Below are 18,310 nucleotides of genomic sequence, written 5' to 3' on the forward strand. Positions count from 1 at the left end.
AAAAAAAAAAAAAAAAAAAAGAAAGAAAGAAAGAAAGAAAGAAAGAAAGAAAGAAAGAAAGAAAGAAAGAAAGAAAGAGGAAACCTAAAAAAAATTTTAGTTGTGTTCTTTTTTACTTTAAATTCAGAGACTGATTGCAAAATTACTCAGAAAGAAAAGCTGTCTCCTAATAGACTCCCTAAAACTGTGAGGAACAGGGATCTAAAATTGCATCTCTCAGAGGTTAAACATTAGATTTCAGTGAAAGTAGAGCAGTTATAAATGAACAAATCAACAAAGAGCCAACTAATGTGGGGAATTTAGAGTCGGGATTCTACAGCAGTGGGGAAACGATGTAGAATTCAAGGTAATAAATAGTATTGAAATAATTGCATACCCATGTTTTAAAGTTTTTTTTACTTTAGAACATGAACCAAATTAAATCCTCGTTTAATTAAAATGTCTTTTAAAAAACTACTCGAAAACCATAAAAGAAAATATGAGTTGATATTTTCATAATTCTAGGGCACAAAGATATTGTTTAATCAAGAATAAAACCCAAAACTACAAAGGAGGAAGGTGACAGCTTTGATGACATGAGGTTGTTTAAATTCCTTATGGATGATAATATCAAACAAGACTTTAAGGACTAGTTACATAGTCAGACATTTGAAACGTATATTGCCAAGTGTAACTATCCATCATGTGTAAAAGACTTCACCAAATCAACAACAACAAAAAAAGATAACATGCACAGACAAATGGCAAAGATTATTCAATGAGAATAGCCAGGAAAAATATAAAAATTAGCTTAGTGAAAACTGTACCATCTTACTAGTAAATATGGTAACAGATTGATAAAATCAGTAATATTGACAATTTTGGAGAGAGAGGATAAAAAAATTCTTGGGAATGAAAAAGCTGAACTGTAAAATGGTTCAGCCAAGTTGAGAATATTTAACAAATCCTGTGCAATGGAAAGAGAAGCAAGTGCAGACCCTTTTGGACAGAAGTTACCCCTTTGGTGACCGATCCACAGAAATATTTACTCACATACACAATGTTTTTATAATGGCAAAAGCTGGGTTAATCTCTGAGCAACTATAGTACGGTACTTAAACAGTTCTACGTAGACAGTGGGATACTGGGCAGATATCAAGTATCAAGTTTCCACTTGTGTGTCCTGGAGAAATCAGTAACTGTGTCCTCATAAGGACTGGGAAGGAGTCAGGAAACAGTGTTTGGAGTGAAGTGTCATTCTTTTTTTTTTTGTTTGTTTTTGTTTTTGTTTTTCGAGACAGGGTTTCTCTGTGTAGCCCTGGCTGTCCTGGAACTCACTTTGTAGACCAGGCTGGCCTCAAACTCAGAAATCCGCCTGCCTCTGACTCCTGAATACTGGGATTAAAGGCATGCGCCACCACACCCGGCCGTGAAGTGTCATTCTTGATTTAAATGTATTATTTGAGAATTTCGTACAATGTATTTGATCACATCCAGCTCTCTTCCCTCCACTTAAATCTACCTCCCTTCTCTACCCACCCAACTTCCTGTCTTTTTGTTTGTTTGTTTGTTTGTTTGTTTGTTTTAACCCATTAAGTCCAATTTCTGTTGTCCAAATCCTTTTTAGTGTCTGGCCATCCGCTGGAGCATGACTGACCTACCAGGAGTCGTACCCTTAATGAAAACTGACAACTCCTCCCTCAGCAACTTTGTGCCTATTTTCCCCACCCCATGCTGGGATTTTGTCTGGCCTGAGCTTGTGCATTGGTCTTGTGCACTCTGACATAACTTCTGTAAATTCATGTGTATAATTTCCCTGCTGGGTCCAGAAAACACCATGTGTCACCTCTAGCTCTTAAAATCCTAATATTGACCTTGGAGTAGAGAACAACCCTGGCCTGCACAATGGCTTGGGTTTCATCCCCATTGAGAAAACAATTAAATACATAAATATGTGTGTAGTTATATATGTGTATATATGTATAATATATATACAAGTACGTGTGTAATATGAGTAAGAGGATCTGTCTCAACCTATAAATAAATAAATGGATGATGATGAAGATAGATAGATAGATAGATAGATAGATAGATAGATAGATATGATTAATAGATTAACAGAATGAAAGAAGGTGTATCCTCTAAAACATGTAAGACTCTATCAGTCTATTTTACTGTGGTACCTCTAAGGGTAAACAGGAGGAACAGGAGGAAGGAGGAGCTGATAAAAGAAAATAGGTAGGGTATAATTTTAATTATGTTGTTTTGTAACTAAAACATTAAAAATAAAAAATATATATATAAAGAAAAATGCCCTGCCATACATAAAGAAATATGGTGTTCCATATAGTATGATATTCCTGACCTGTATTCTTTATTTAGTAACTAAGTAGGGATTCTAGAATATGCTAGAGACGACAATAAGGATAGTGGAACAAATGTATAGTCAAAGTGAAACCAAGTATATAGATTAGAGGTTGCCATTTTACAACACATTTTATTCACAGACGTCTCTGTTTCCATGGCAACCCTACCAGCCAAAGGAGAAAGCATGAAAGAGCATGAAGCTGGTGCTAATTTACTGAGCATCAAATTTACCTCTCATTCTTCATTCTGATTTTTCTAATGCTCAATAACAAACTTGCTACTGACTTCAAATAGCAAAAGTCAGTCACAGTGAAGTTTCCGACAGTGGTCAGCCTGTTACAATTGCATCAGTAGAACAGTGCATGATCAGTTGGTTCTGACCCCCAGATGCTGGGACAACCAACCACATCATCTTTCATTCCATTGCAGGACCAGCACTGGTTGTCATCTTTTATGTGGGCTTGACTTACAGAAAACTGTGTTCAGAAGATGTTTGTATAAATTATCTAAAATTTCAATATTTTGCTTACTAAAAGAACCTTTATCGCAGCATCAAAAAGAAACAGGAATTTAGCAACTGCCATCTCAGAGAGATTATTTTTTTCCCCTGTCTTTTAGACATCCCGCGATCTGGCATGTTTTATACAGTTTGAAAATGTTAACATTTACTATGGGATCCAGTGTAAAATGAAATACAAAGCACCCACTGACCACTGCTTTGTTTTAAAGGTACGTCATGGCATCCTGATTTAGACTTCTAAGTCATTTCAATTGCTTCTTGCTTTTAAGAACCAATGTTAAGGGGCTGGAGAGATGGCTCAGTGGTTGAGAGCACTGACTGCTCTTCCAGAGGTCCTGAGTTCAATTCCCAGCAATCACACAGTGACTCACAACCATCTGTAATGGGATCCAATGTCCTGTCCTGGTGTGTCTGAAGACAGCAACAGTATACTCATATAAATAAAATAAATAAGTCTTTTGGGCCGGGCATGGTGGTGCATGCCTTTAATCCCAGCACTTAGAAGGCAGAGGCAGGCAAATTTCCGAGTTTGAGGCCAGCCTTGTCTACAGAGTGAGTTCCAGGACAGCCAGGGGTACTCAAAGAAACCCTGTCTCGAAAAACCAAAAAAAATAAAAAATAAGAAAAAAACAAAACAAAACAAAAAAAACAATGTTAAATGTTATTTCATAAATTTTAAGTATGATATTATAAAATGTGTAATTTTAAACCAAAATAACAAAGTACTGTGATATCTATCAACTTATGTCCCCAAAAGCTTTCATCTGATCCTAAAAATTTAAATCTAAATTCATTTAATATACTTAAATTTATTGAAATCTATCTAAATTTATCAATTCTAGGAATGTTTTATATTTTGAGCAAATTAATTTAAGATTCCATTAATAAAACAGACCAGTTTTCAATTCTTATTATATTTTTATTCCACTGTATGAATGTTTTTGAAATTATAGTCTTGCCAACGTTTACAATAGAGAAGCCTTTTAAAAAATTACCTGGGTTGTAAACCTTTTTTTTAAGTCTTGTGTATGTCATGCTGGCCTCAAGCTGTCAGGAGGAAATGTGTATTATCAGAGATTTAAGGCAGCTTACATCTTAAAGTTAGACTCTCAGACCACTCAGGTCAGCAAGTGGGTTCTTTTTATAACTATGGTTGAGTGTCTTTTGACCTACAGAGCTCTGGACTTAAGATTAAGGTAAGTTTGTTTGCATTGGTTCTTAGTCTTTTTTTTTCTTTCTTTCTTTCTTTTTTTGTTTGTTTGTTTTTTCAAGACACAGTTTCTCTGTATAGCTCTGGCTGTCCTGGAACTCACTCTGTAGCCTTGAACTCAGAAATCCACCTGCCTCTGCCTCCCAAGTGCTGTTCTTAGTCTTAATAGTTCAGCCAAGTCAAATATTCAATAATTTGTCTCCATTGCTTATTGTAATCAAATAATTGCCTGGAATTCGTGGCTTCATTCAGGACTCAATATTATGCCGGTCTTTCCATTACTGTGTACCCACTTTTGGTAATTTATCAATAATTTTTATAATAATGAACACCATCCTAGCCTAGTCAGCATGACACTTCCCTGGAAGTTCTCATCCGGGCCTATTAATTCCTGGGAGACATTTGGTTATGCCTAGTGTCTTAGTCAGGGCTTCTATTCCTGCACAAACATCATGACCAAGAAGCAAATTGGGGAGGAAAGGGTTTATTCGGCTTACATTTCCACATTGCTGTTCATCATTGAAAGAAGTCAGTTCTGGAACTCAAGCAGGTCAGAGAGCAGGAGCTGATGCAGAGGCCATGGAGGGATGTTCTTTACTGGCTTGCTTCCCCTGGCTTGCTCAGCCTGCTCTGTTATAGATCCCAAGACTACCAACCCAGAGATGGCACCACCCATAAGGGGACCTCCCCCCTTGATCACTAATTGAGAAAATGCCTTACAGATGGATGTCATGGAGGCATTTCCCCAACTGAAGCTCCTTTCTCTGTGATAACTCCAGCTGTGTCAAGTTGACACAAAACTAGCCAGTACACCTAGAGACATTCTGATATTCATAACTTGGGACAGAGACCAGGCACTATGTACTGGCATCTAATAGAAGCCAGAGCCATTAGATATTACTAATGCATGAAACAAGCCCACATACAGATGACCTGGCCCCCAATATTGACATTGATATTGTTGAGAAATCCTGTGCTCATAAGGTGAAGTTCAGAACCATGGCTGTAAAGGGACTGAAGCAAGGCAGAGTGCTAAACTCATTCACTCACCCATTCATTACTTATTGAATGGCAGCTGTGTTCTGAGCACATTCCAGGTGTAGAGAAAACAGGAGTAAACCAGCTGTGAATCAAAACAGGGAGGAGTGGGTCCAAACTGACCAGGGCTGAGTTAGGCTCCCCTCAGATAGGGGCAGGGAGGTGTTAACATTTGGCAAAAGACATAAATGAAGTGAGAAGGGAATTGTAACTGAAGGAAAACACTCTAGAACAAGAGCCGTAATGGTAAAGGTCTTGAGATCCCTCTCTGTTGAGGTCAGCACCCTGTCTCCTGGATTTTGTGCATCCATGTCCATTGCTTATGACGGGAGGGCAGTGAGAATAATAACAGCAAACAATTATAACGCACTCTGTTCATGGATGTAGAACTTGAGCTGTAAGTGGCCAGGTCTGGATAGGAGCTCAACACTGCCGTTCTTCCAGATAGTTTTCAATCGGATTTTGGATTGTCAGCGATGGTGCAGGCCAGAATGCTTGCCAACAACCTGGGAGCTTCCCTTATTCTCATAGACTCTGACTCCAGTGAAGCTGGATCCCTTACTCTGCGCAGAAAGGATTTTAGGATGAGCCTGTTTGAAGTAGAGTGGGAGCTTATTTGAGCACACAGGTTGCTAGAAAGGGGATCGCTGTGGGCTTTTCAAGGAAGAACCACTTCCATTTTAGTGGCCTTCATGTTATACCTTAAGCATTGATAAGAAATGTTTTCTATCTTTCTTCAGTAAACCAGAGTAAAGCATAGCTCCAAAGGTATCTTGAGAAGGGATTACCATCTGATAAGACCAAAACATCACCCACAAGAATTTCATAAAGCAGTTAAAAACTGTCTATAATATAAATTGGATTTCTGCTGTGATTCATAGAAAACGTTAGGTTTGCAGCCGGGAACAGAGAAAAGCCTTGGATATGCTTGAGTGTGATTCTCACCATATGCTGCTCTCTGTGAGAATTCATATCCTAGCCACAGCTCCAGCTACTAGGTATGCAAAATATTCCCGGTCTGCAGTAATGGGCTCACCTTCGGACAGCAGCGGGGACTGCAAATCTAAGGACACCTCAGTCTTCACCTTCTAGACAGTGATCCCACCTTCTCTCCATCCTCATCAATCCCCTCCCTCAGCAATCTCTCCCCAAATTAATGATCTCATCATCTCCACATTAGTCTTCCACTCACTTCTTCCCTAACACACTACTAATTGGCTTAAAGATAATAGAAATTTCGTGCTCTTGCGTTTTAAAATCAGAAGAGGGAAGAGAGCTTGCCATGCAAGCTTGAGTTCAGTGTCTGGAACCATAGTGGCAGGAGGGAACTGACTCCCAGAAGTTGTCCTCTGATCTACACACACATACATACACACTCAGGACTAGAGCCCAGCATGGTGACTTCCAACACTAAGGAGTCCCAGCCAAGGCTCTCCTGGGTAGCATGAGATCATGTCTTAAAAAGGAACAAAGAAAAAAGCTGAGTTACTTCCAGAGAAGTCTGGAGCCGTCTGTTCTATACCTTTTCCCTGGATTCTGGAAGTTTCCAACAGCCCTTGCATTCCTTGTCTTGAAGCTACATAATACTAGTCCCCTTGTACATCAGTGCATGGCCATCATTGTCACTGTGTGTGCCTGCATCTATTTCTTTTCATCTTCTTGTAAGGAAGGAGAGTCATAGGATTTAGAACATGCACCAGTTCCATATAACTTCATCTTAACCTGATATCTACAAACTTGCTTCACACACAGTGAGGTGACATTTACTTTTCAGCAGACACAGATCTGTAATAGCTAGGAACAGAGAGATCAGCCTCAGATTCCTCCATCTTCCCCTTCTCATCCAATCATTGAAGCAGCAGTCCTGATTTTCTATCAGTGTCTCCCGTTTACTCCTTCCTTTGTCTGGTCATCCTTTAAGGGCATCCTCTAGGTCAACCTCAGCATCATCGCTGTTTTAAAATATCAGTAACACCGGAGCCTAGAGACAGTCCTGCCTCAGCGAAGGGGCTTACCCATAGCTCCTTTCCACCTTAGATTCTTCCTCTTTCCAAACCTTCCATGGAATTCCTTGACAGTCTCCAAACATTCTAACACTCGTTCAATATGGTTTTTCAATCTTTTTCAAACTTTTATTATGAAATCAGAGAATAACCACACATTTGTTGGCATTTGTCTCTGCATGCCGTCTTTTTCCATGCCTGGGGATTATATTGTCAACTCCCAGGGCTTGAACAAAAGAGGATTTTATTCTAGTTTTTATCCTGATGTTACTTTTATCCCAAGTCAAGTTGTTTAACCTTGACTGATGCTCTCTTTCCTCATTTTGAGTTTAGAGGACATTAGGATCCCTTTTAGCAAGAATGTTCTGCAATGGCCTTGACCTTACACACACTCAGAGCTTCTGTTATTCAAGATCAGAGACAAGGATCGCGAGGGAGGTTCCAGCTGTTGTTTTCTTTAAGCCCTTTTGCAAGTAATTTCTCAACCAAAGGCTGAGTTATACAGAAGAGAGTCCCTAGGTAATGTGAGGTGACCAAAGCTAGCATTGTGACAGGCTCTGAGACTTTGTCACAGAGCCTGAAGAATCTCAGAAGTGTGAACTTGGTATCAACCAGATAGCTCACTTCAGAACCACTAGTTAGAGGATTGGAAGAAATGTAGAGGCCCTTTATTTTATATTAGAAGCCATCTGACTTCTGGGTACAATCATGTTTTCCTGTAGTTAGGTGAATAACATAGTTAAATAGTTCACTGTGCTTCTTAAGTGGAGTGGACACCTCTACACAAGTAATTGGTGCATTTTGCACTGTTTGCTTGACTTCTATGATATGCACAAAACCCCCCAAAATGGAATATTTAATATTAAGAGTAAGCCAAAGGTAGCAATATCAATTTTCTAAATATCTCTGAAGGAAAAATTAGACATTTTCTTCTTCATTATTTTACTTATTTTTACATGTCTGTAGTATCTATGTAAATGTATGTGTATGCATGTGTGCAAGTACACACAAATAGAGGTCAGAAGAGGACATCTGATATCTTCTTCTAAGACTATGTCTACTGCATTGAAACAGGGTCTCTTCCTAAACCTGAACCTCAGTTCTCAATTAGGCTGGAAGCCAGTAAACCCCACCCGACTCGGAGCTGAAATACCCGGCTTGTTATGGGGGTGCTGGGATCCAAACACTGGTAGTCTTCATGTCTGAAGAGCAAACCCTATTAATTGTTGAGCCATCATCCCCTCTCACTCACCCTGTGCTTTCTTAAGAAGAATTTAAATATTAATTGCTGACCAATGTCCTGCTCACATGTTAGTCAGAACACAAATTCTGTTGTAAGTCGGGCATCTTCTGTGGTCCTGATACTAAATGATGAGCACTTGATTTAGTTTTGCAGATTTCTTTGTTGAGAATGCTGCAGGCATCTAGGGAATGTCACATTCTAGCTATCAAGTGCCTGATTCACACTTTAACACTTTGACATTTAGGTTAGTTAATGCTATTGGACCACACTACTTGGTTTGATTGATGTTTCCAATGTCAAGAGCCTCTTGAGAACATGATTACTGGCGTAAGGTTTACAGTACTGAACACTGAGAATTTCTGAACAAGCTTTGAACACTGGAACAACACAGTGTGAGGCAGCCATCCAAAAGTGTTTGCCGCTATCTTCTGGCGAAACTGGAGAACTACAGCAACAGTCTGCATACTTGTTGGAGTCAAGAAAGAGGAATCTAAGAGGGACAATTAAGGAACTAACTGGCTTCCAGGCCAGGCTGATGCAAATTCCGAGTCATTAAAGGAAGCAATCCAATCAAAAGGGTCAACTTTTCTCAATTGCTAGAAAAGACCACAGACAGGAATTCTTTACATTTCTGTTGTTTTATTCCTGTGGTATCTTAAAAATACAGCGCTGTCTTCAATGACTCAGTATAAACTCAGAAATTCTAGTGGGTAAAGAAATATACAGGGAGCTCTGCAAATATCAATTTTTATCATTTTTAAACACGGAAATAAATAAATTTAGAAATAACTAAAACCCTTGCAGAGTATGTGTCTTTCAGAGGGTCGGTGAGGGACACATCAAGCACAAAGCTTGCAGGGAAACCATTCCATCTGCTTTTCCTCATATTCCAACATATTAAAGACATGGTTCAAAAGTTCAGACCACCTTTGACGATTAACTACTTTCCTGAAGGTCAGTGAGTTTGCTCAATACAAGTGGGAAGCTGTATGAAGCACCACAGGGAGGGATTGCTGCTTCAGTCCTTTCTGCCAGTGGTCCAGAGGTTTCAGTTGACACTCTCTTCACTGGAACCCCCTACATCTCCTGGCACCTCTGATCTTTGGTGCCATTAGTTTATGCTCAGGCTAGCAAGGTCAACCTGACTTCATAAGGCTGCTCTAAGGAAACACAAACACACACATGCACACACACACATGCATAGAGACAGTTGTTTTAGTTTGTATTTTTTTTTATACAATAAATTGTAATATAAGTTACAATGACTCATGAAATTTGACATCACACACATTTCACGTCCTAGGTTTGGTTACCAGCCTCTGACCCAATGACTTCAACATTTCTGATATAAGAGTAAATACTATGCTTATTTATTTACTTACTTATTTATTTATTTAAAAAATTATTTTGACACCCAAATTGAGGTTCTACTACATACTAGGCATGTGCTAAGCACCAGGGATCTTCCAAAAAATAATACAGGCAAAGTTCCCATCTGACAGAGAGCTCAATATGTAAAAGCCAAACAGAAACAAAAGCTACAAGGACCAGAGAATCGAGAAACAGAGTTGCAATCTCTTCTTTGTGTCTGCCACTTCAGTGTTCTCTTGTAAACTCCTGGAGGCCTATATAACCCCTGGACACACACTGTTGATAACCACTTAAGGACAGATGGAAACACTCTAAATGTCATCATGCCTGCAGAAGATGTGCCCACGTGGATGTGAAACCACCATTAGGAAAGAGAGATAGATCATTGCAAAACTCTGTATTCTTGTTGAAAGAAATGACACCTGGACTAAATTTTAGCACAAATAAAACTAATTTTATAAGCACCAGTTTTGGAACATAAAATGCCTATTAGGTAAGTCCCTTTATATAATAGAGAAGCAACCTAATTTCCAAAGAGGAACAGACATATAACATATATTTTCAGCATTTAGAAGGGAGAAATACAATTATTTCTGACATATAAGAAGTTCTTATGGTTAAAACATATAACAGACTTCTTAAATCTGATCAGAATTGGGCCTTTTTTCTTACTAGTGCTGGGGGGTGAGCCCAGGGCCTCACAGATGATAGGCAAGTGTGCTGCCACTGAACTATACACCCAGCCTATTCAGTACCTTTTACTTTTGAGGTAGGATCTCATTACATTTCTCAAGCAGATCTCAACCTGGTGGTCCTCCTTTCTTAGACCCCTCTCTTGTAGCTGAGGTTGCAGACTTGTGCTGTGGGGCTGCCAGTTTAGCAGTTCTTAAAAGCACCTACATCTGGGTATGCTAACATGTGATCTCAGCTATCAGGAATACTAAATTGGAAAGATCATGAGTTCAAGGCCATCCTGGGCTTCATAATGACACCTTGGCTCTTCCTGATCCTAAAACTGCTACCAGATATCTTTGCCACCATCTCAGTAAATCATATATATTGTCATAGTTTTTCTTTAAGTTTTTTTTCAAACAGTGGTTTGGGCTCTTAATAAATTGCATCTATTAATTGTCTTCAAAACTGCTTCTTTGTAGCATCCTCAAATTCAGAAGGAATCTCAATATATCAAGTATCTCTGCTGTGATGACGCAAGAACTCTCAGTCAGTGGGTTATGGGAATAAGGATCGCCAAGGTGAGTATGCGCTCAGCTTCATGTGTTCTTGGGTAAGCCAACAAGCTTGTTAACTAAGGCCAACATTTCAGCATTTCTGGGTACAGATGTTATCTCGTCTATTTGTTCTTGATTTCTTTCTACCCATCAGTAAGTGGAGTCATTCACTTACTGCTTTACAAGCACACACCTGTCCAGTGGCATGAGAATCAGGGTTGACTTTCAAAAAAAAACTGTTCAGATTCACAGGGAGAATTGCACACAGTGTGCAGATAAGAAACTCGAGACTGGGCCAAAGGTCTGTGCCTTAATGGTAAAGCACTTGCCTAGCATGTGTGGGGTTCTGAATTCGATCCCTCCATAGAAAGGGGAGAGAGGAAAAGAAGCTGATTAACTCAACTAAACAGTTACATGATCAGAGTTTTGTGATTGGAATTTTGTGGCTAGCCCTGTCCTCTAGTGTGTAGGTGGGAGAATTTGCTAATTTTGCTAATCTGGAGAATTATTTAACATTTGAAAGAGCAATCAATGAAATATACCCCCAAAATGCAACTTGGGTGAAGAGAATAATGTCACCTTTTTCTCTTCCAATATGTATCTTGCAGTTGAGTGCGAAATTTAAATAAATGGATTCCTTCCTTTCTCCTCTGTATTCCCTCCTTAGTATGGGAAGACTCTCTATGATAACTATCAGCGGGCTGTGGCAAGAGCTGGACTTGCCTCTCGGTGGACAAACCTGGGGACTGTTGGTACACCCATGCCAGCTCAGCCTTCTACAGGTAACGGCAGAGAAGACACTCACATTCACACACCAACAAAACCCGAGCCTAGCTCCAGTCTCCAGGTTACACCCCAACAAGACCAGTGTCTCCAAGTTATTCCTGCAACAAACCTGCACCCCCAGGTTATAAGCTCTCCCCATACCTAACGACCATCAATACAGAGGGAAACAGAAATTAAGTTTATGATATGACTCACAGCACCAGCCAATTATGTTAAAGGTCATAGTAACTTTCCAGTTAGATGCTTGCACACTCACTTATAGCCTTCTATAAAGTCTTATCTGATAGATATTCCGTGCTCCTTCTCCACCAAACCATCCTGTGTGAATATGGTGTGCTGACGGACCCGAGCTAGCTCAAAGAGAATAAAGGCCCTAATGTGATTTCATAAGATCAGCTCCTGTCTGTTTTGGGGGGGATTGCTAACATTTCCCTGGTACTACAATACTTGTGTCTAGTTACCAGTGGCTTTTCACAAAGCTTTGGCCACTTTTTCACAATAAACCCATAAATAAAGTGATGATCATGAAATGTATTTTATCAAAATACAAATATCATATAATGCAAGGCACCTTAGTGCCTAGCAGGATACTCAGAAGATATCAGATCATGCCCTGCTGTTTTCCCGCAGTGACAGGATGGCTAGAGTCTTATGCCCAGTGCATCATATCTTAAAGTACAAAACCTTGACTTGTTTGTATTTTTAAGAAGACCAGCCACTAAGATTAGGTACCCAGTGAGCTTTCTGATTTACATAGAGAACTGCCCTTTGGTATCTGTGACCAATTCTAGGAAGCCCACTAGCACTCTAAAAGTACAAGTAGTGTTATACCATACTGTTTAGTACAAACAACAAAGAAAAACCTGCATGTGTTCAATAAAAGCCACTAGTTTTCAAAGGTCAGTGGTTGATTGAATCATTGATACAAAACGTACAGGTTGCAACTGCCCCACAGCATGTAGATTACACCCCCCATTTCATAGCTGAAGGAACTAAACATGGGAGGAGGCAGCATGGAATATAGATAGAAGCTAGTATCCGATGTACAGCAATACAAGTCAAACAGTTACTGACAGTGAACCATGAACACATACACACACACACACACACACACACACACACACACACACACAAAAGCACTGGATGCATGAAATTCTACCATGTGCTTATTTGTTTTCTTAACACAGAAATTAAATGTTGGCTGGATAGTTGACTGCAGGGCATAGAACATCTTCAGTGTTTCCTAGAGTTGATCCATATTCTGATTTTATAGTCATTGTTGCTGAGAACATCACTTTTTGCACAAATACATAGTGCAAAAATTGGCAAGAGTATGATTATGGCTGTTTTAGAAATCACTGGAAATTCTGTTCTAATCTCAAGTTAAGAGCCTTCTAATCATTTCATGAACCAAGTCAGCAACTCAAACAGCAATTTTTAATATTATTTTTTATCCTGAGAATTTCTTACATGTATACAATGAAACCTGGTTATATGGTATCCCATACTTCCCTCCCCATTCCCCCCCCCCTAGTGAATCCCCTCTAAATTCAGATACTCCTTTTTTTCTTCTTCTTCTTTTTTTCTTTTTTTTTTCTTTTGGTGAGACATTAAGTCTAACTAGTGCTTTCTTCGTGTGCTTGGAGGTAGGACTATCCACTGAATCTTGGAAAATCTACCAGTGGCCACACATTTTTAACAGCAGCTACCAGCTGCCAATAACTCCTCAGTAAGGCATAGGAACTGCAAGCAGCTCTGCTATGCTACACCTGAATTGTGACTGGCTCACTCTTGTGTTCAACACAACCTGTGTGAACTCATGGGTGCCATAACCATGCCATGGCTAGAAGGCAGCATGTCACAGTCTACCTCCCATCACCCCATCTGACAGCTCTTCCCCTCCTTCTCAGTGGTATTCCCTGAACGTTGGTGTCGGGAGGTGTGGGGGCCGTGGGTGTGGGGGAAAGAGGGAAGAGAACCCACGTTCCACCAGAGTTCTGGTGCTCTGGGCCAGCAGACATGGGAGGACTGCTGCACGCTTTCCACGCAGCCCAGGTGGGTGTCTGGCTGTGGGAAGCCATGGACCCTAGCTCTGCGGGTGGTGGACAAGGGGCAGTCCTAGGCACCAGGTTCCCAGCCTCCGGAATCCCACACCGGGATACCATACCTTGGAGGAGCTGAGAACAAATGGGGCCCCGGGTGGCTTGATCAGCTCCGGGCTGAAGGAAGGAGAAGGCGGGGGATAGGTTGCTGGGTGATTCTCAAGAGGGCGAGAGTCCTTGGTCCAGTCTGTGGCTGGAGCACAGGAAGGCCTTCTGGCAAGAGGTTAGATGTGGCTCATTAGGAGAAAGCTTATCCCATCTTTCAAGCACAGCGGGCCTTGATGAGCAGAGACAGTCTATGGCTTTAGAGCTTTATTGTAGAAAGGCAGGGAGAAAGAGAGAGAGACTGGCCGTGGCCACGTGGGGGGAGGGGAAGAGAGAAGGAGCACTAGAGAGTAAGAAAGGTGAGGACTTGAAGAGAGCGAGGAGGGGCCAAGCAGCCCCTCTTATAGTGGGCTGGGCTATCTTGTTGTTGCCAGGTAACTGTGGGGAGGAGCATACCTGGCTATAGTCAGGTAACTGTGGGGGTAGAGTCTAGCCAGAATGCTAGAAGCTTGATTGCATGATTGATAGTCACAGAATTATGGAGTTGGGGGCTCTGGTGGTGTCAGGCACCTGGCACTGGGAACAAGGCTCATTTTTATGTCCCTTGTAGAGTTCTCTACTGGGTCACTGAAGCAAGCCTCATTTAACCAAAATAGGCTGCCTATCACAGTCCCACAGGGAGGAGCAACAAAGATGTCCCATTTTAGGGCTGAGCACCCCATCTCTAATTCTCCACCCTTGATCAGTAATGAATCTGTCCATTGATTCTGCACACTGCAAAATCTTAGTGTTTACTGAAAGCTAAACACAAGTCTTTACGCATACAAAGCATATTTGTTTTTAGATGTTTTGTTTATTATTATTCATGATTTTTATATTTTATTTATTCACTTTACATCCCAATCAAAACTTCTTCCCTACCTTGCTCTCTTCCCAGTCACTCCGCTGCTAGCCCTCTTCCCCATCTCCTTAGGAAAGGAGAGGCCTGCCAAAAATATCAGTTAGAATAATCACGCATATCAAACCACAGCAAGGTTAGGTTGCTTCCTCTTCCCCTGAGCCTAGGCCAGGCAACCTAGTTAGGAGAAAAGGATCCAGAGCCAGGCAGTGCAGTCAGGGAAGCCCCAGCTCCCATTTTAGGAGCCCCACATGAAGACCCAGCTGCTCATCTGCTGCACATGTGCAGAGGACCTAGGTCCATCCCATGCATGCTGTCTGGTAGGTGGTTCAGCCTTCCTGCGCCCCCATGGGCCCTGGTTAGTTGACTCTAGGTTTTTCCTGGTGTCCTTGATCCCTCTGCAAAGCCCATTCTTAACCACAGAGACACATACCTCAGACCGCACCTCAGACTTTTCATGAGACTTTGTGAAATACTTGTCAGTGTTTCCTTCTGCAGTGCTTTGTATTTGCAGACTCACCTTCAAAAATACTAAAAAAAAAACATCTTCTCACTCTCTTCTCTTTGGTTCCCTCAGGACTTAAAATAGGCACCAGCCAGCCCAATGGTCAGATGCCCCAGGCCGTGCCTTCTGCTGGTCCTCCTCTGCAAGAGGCCCAGACACAAATTGAAACAACTAAGGTAAATCATGTGGATCCACTCAAAGGTTGTCGACCTGGTACCTAAAAACCCACCTCTGAATGTGAGCTGGTCCTGGTACTTTTTCTTTTTAAAACTCAAGTGCAATTCTAACAACTGGGAAATCACTATACTATAATTTCATTTAGGAAATGGCTTCGTATTTTATCATAAACCTTCCTAAGCTAGAGGTGAAAGTTAAAATCAGCCATTAATGACACTGCTTTGTGATATCCTAAGTGTTTGTTAGCTGTGTTTATTATAACAAAGGGATTTCCTTCATGTCATAATAAATTTCATGTCCTTTCAGTCAGCCCTTGAGACTTTCAGGTGTTTTGTTTTGTTTTGTTTTAATGAATTAGAGCAATTGACAATTAGTCAGAAGCCCTATATGAAGTGCCAAGTGAATCCCAAGACCGGGTCAGAAGATTCCTAAAAGGGGTCCACTTATAAAATGTGTATTTTTCCGGGCATGGTGGCATATGCCTTTAATCCCAGCACTCAGGAGGCAGAGGCAGGTGGATTTCTGAGTTCGAGGCCAGCCTGGTCTACAGAGTGACTTCCAGGACAGTCAAGGCTACACAGAGAAACCCTGTCTCAAAAAACCAAAATAATAATAATAATAATAATAATAATAATAATAATAATAATAAAAAATTAAAATAAAATGTGTATTTTATATTTTTCAGTTAATGATTTGACTACATACTCAGGGTGATGGAAAAGAAAATACATTTAAGATAATAACTAACAGCTAGGGATGCACAGAGGCACAGCGCATGCCCAGTATGTGTGAGGGTATGTGGGCTCCATAGCTAGCACAGACAGAAGGAAGGAAGAAAGGAAGGGAAGGAGGGAAGGAAGAAGGAAAGAAGGAAGGAAGGCTGCAATATAACATCCTCCATAACTTTTTATGTAAAAGAGACTAATGAAGATTAATTTAAATTTGTATAAAACTCATAGATGCTTGTAATTTAGTTATTAATCCAATCCAGGTAACTCTGTAATTTCCACTGAGTGTTTCTTGTGGTGCAGTACAGCTCAGACTAATTGTGGTCCTGTCCTATCACCCACATATAACAGTCCATGTGCACAGCTTCAATGATTTTCTTCATCCACCCCTTCAGTGGTAAAAGTGAAAATTGGTGTTTACTTAAAGATTTGTTGTTTTGAAAGCCATTTCAGACTTTTAAAAGCTGTTTCTCTAATCTATCCAAACCTGAGAGTCTGACCATGCACTGTTCTTTCTGCTATATTTTCATTATTTCTGTAACATTAGCCAAAAAGAAGTATTTTTTAAAAAGGAATGAAAGAACCCCAGAATAGAAATAATTTCTTTGTGAATGCCAATACCCGATATGCCTGATCCAAAAAATTTTAAGAAATAAATCACAAGTTTATTACTTTTGCATGCTAAGTAAATAAATGAAACACAATTGAAACTCATTGAAAAGTACTTCGATAGAAAAAAAAACTAAATTTAATATCCAGTAGTTCAGGCTGTTAAGCAGAGAAAAAATTTTTTAAAACGCTGATAAAATGTAAATTAAAGTGATGATGGTTTTCACCAGAACATAGACATTCGATTCAGCTGCCTGAAATTGCTGGGGACGTTACATTTATATAAGTACACTGCTACTTAAATACACATTGTTATTGCCATTGTCAAGTCCTCTATTGAACGCTGTACAAGTTAGAGTCTAGAGAGACTTAAGCCAGGTCAAGGGATCTGACTCTAGGGCTTATCTCACTATAACAGGAGGCAGATCATGTTCAGTGTATACATGACTTTCATAACACACAAGCACACACTTGTGCCCACACACAAATGCACACACACAGTTTTAGACTATGTGTCCTGCTTCCTGCCACTCCCTTCTGAAACCTTCTAAGGTACAAGGACAAAGCTTATGATTAACTCCTCCTTAGAAGGGCAGAGTCTAGGAACCGGAACCTTTGTTCTAAGAACAATACTGCATAGAAATTTCATCCACAATCAAGGGAGAAAGATTGGGCATGCTCTCCAGCAGGACGAGATCTTTTATGACTAGTTTTGTAAAAGAGTTACCTGTCACCCAGACAGGATTACTTCTCAGTTTCTTCACTTGTACATTCTTCATCCCAACCAAGCAGGATGTCTAAGCAAAGAGGATTTTTTAGCTCATTCTTTATTTATTCTTTTAGAATTCACAATTTATCTCAAGCACATTTATCCCCCATTCCCCCATTCTGACTCCTCTCAAATACCCCCTCACTCCCACACACTCTTCCTTCTCAACTCCATGTTCCCTTTTTTCTTATAACCCACTGAGTCCAGTGTTACCTATATTGCTCACATCTAATGATTTGACAGACATTTGGAATCATTCCTGTGCCTGGAGAAAGGTGAGCTCATGAGCACACTTTAGACCCAGTGTAGGAAGGAATGGGGCAATCCCATCGGAGACAATGCCACATGATGGATGTACTGTCAAGAACTGTAAGAGCTCTGTTGTTCCTTTGTTGAAGGATGAAAAGCAAGGCTTGGTTAACCATTACCCAGGAGCAACCAAAGAGAACCACCGCCCTAAGTCCAGTCTGCCACCACCACCCCCTCCAGTAAGAAGGTCTTCAGACACCTGTAGCAGCCCCGCCTTGCCATCCAAGGCCAAGGGCCCTGGCAGCTGCACCTTCCCCCACCCACCGGAGAACTTCCTGCCACCGCCACCGCCCCCACCGCCCGAGGAGGATAACAGCGGGCTACTCCCGCCACCCCCGCCCCCGCCCTACCTGGAGGAGCCACCGGACTTCGTGCCACCGCCCCCACCCCCACCGCCTGTAGCTGTTGAAGACTCTGCATTG

General features: G+C 40.8%; 1 protein-coding gene across 1 annotated transcript in view; it reads left to right on the plus strand.

Annotated features, from left to right (window-relative positions):
• Nucleotides 1-18,310, plus strand: part of Apbb1ip (amyloid beta precursor protein binding family B member 1 interacting protein) — a 94,387-nt gene that overhangs the window by 74,640 nt on the left and 1,437 nt on the right. Inside the window, exons 10-14 of the mRNA XM_021195186.2 lie at nucleotides 2,965-3,075; nucleotides 10,886-10,984; nucleotides 11,628-11,742; nucleotides 15,369-15,472; nucleotides 17,978-18,304. Coding sequence (XP_021050845.1) covers nucleotides 2,965-3,075; nucleotides 10,886-10,984; nucleotides 11,628-11,742; nucleotides 15,369-15,472; nucleotides 17,978-18,304 — 756 coding nt within the window. The remainder of the gene's footprint in view (nucleotides 1-2,964; nucleotides 3,076-10,885; nucleotides 10,985-11,627; nucleotides 11,743-15,368; nucleotides 15,473-17,977; nucleotides 18,305-18,310) is intronic.

The sequence above is a fragment of the Mus pahari genome, chromosome 3 (genome assembly GCF_900095145.1).
Source record: "Mus pahari chromosome 3, PAHARI_EIJ_v1.1, whole genome shotgun sequence".
Lineage (NCBI taxonomy): Eukaryota > Metazoa > Chordata > Mammalia > Rodentia > Muridae > Mus > Mus pahari.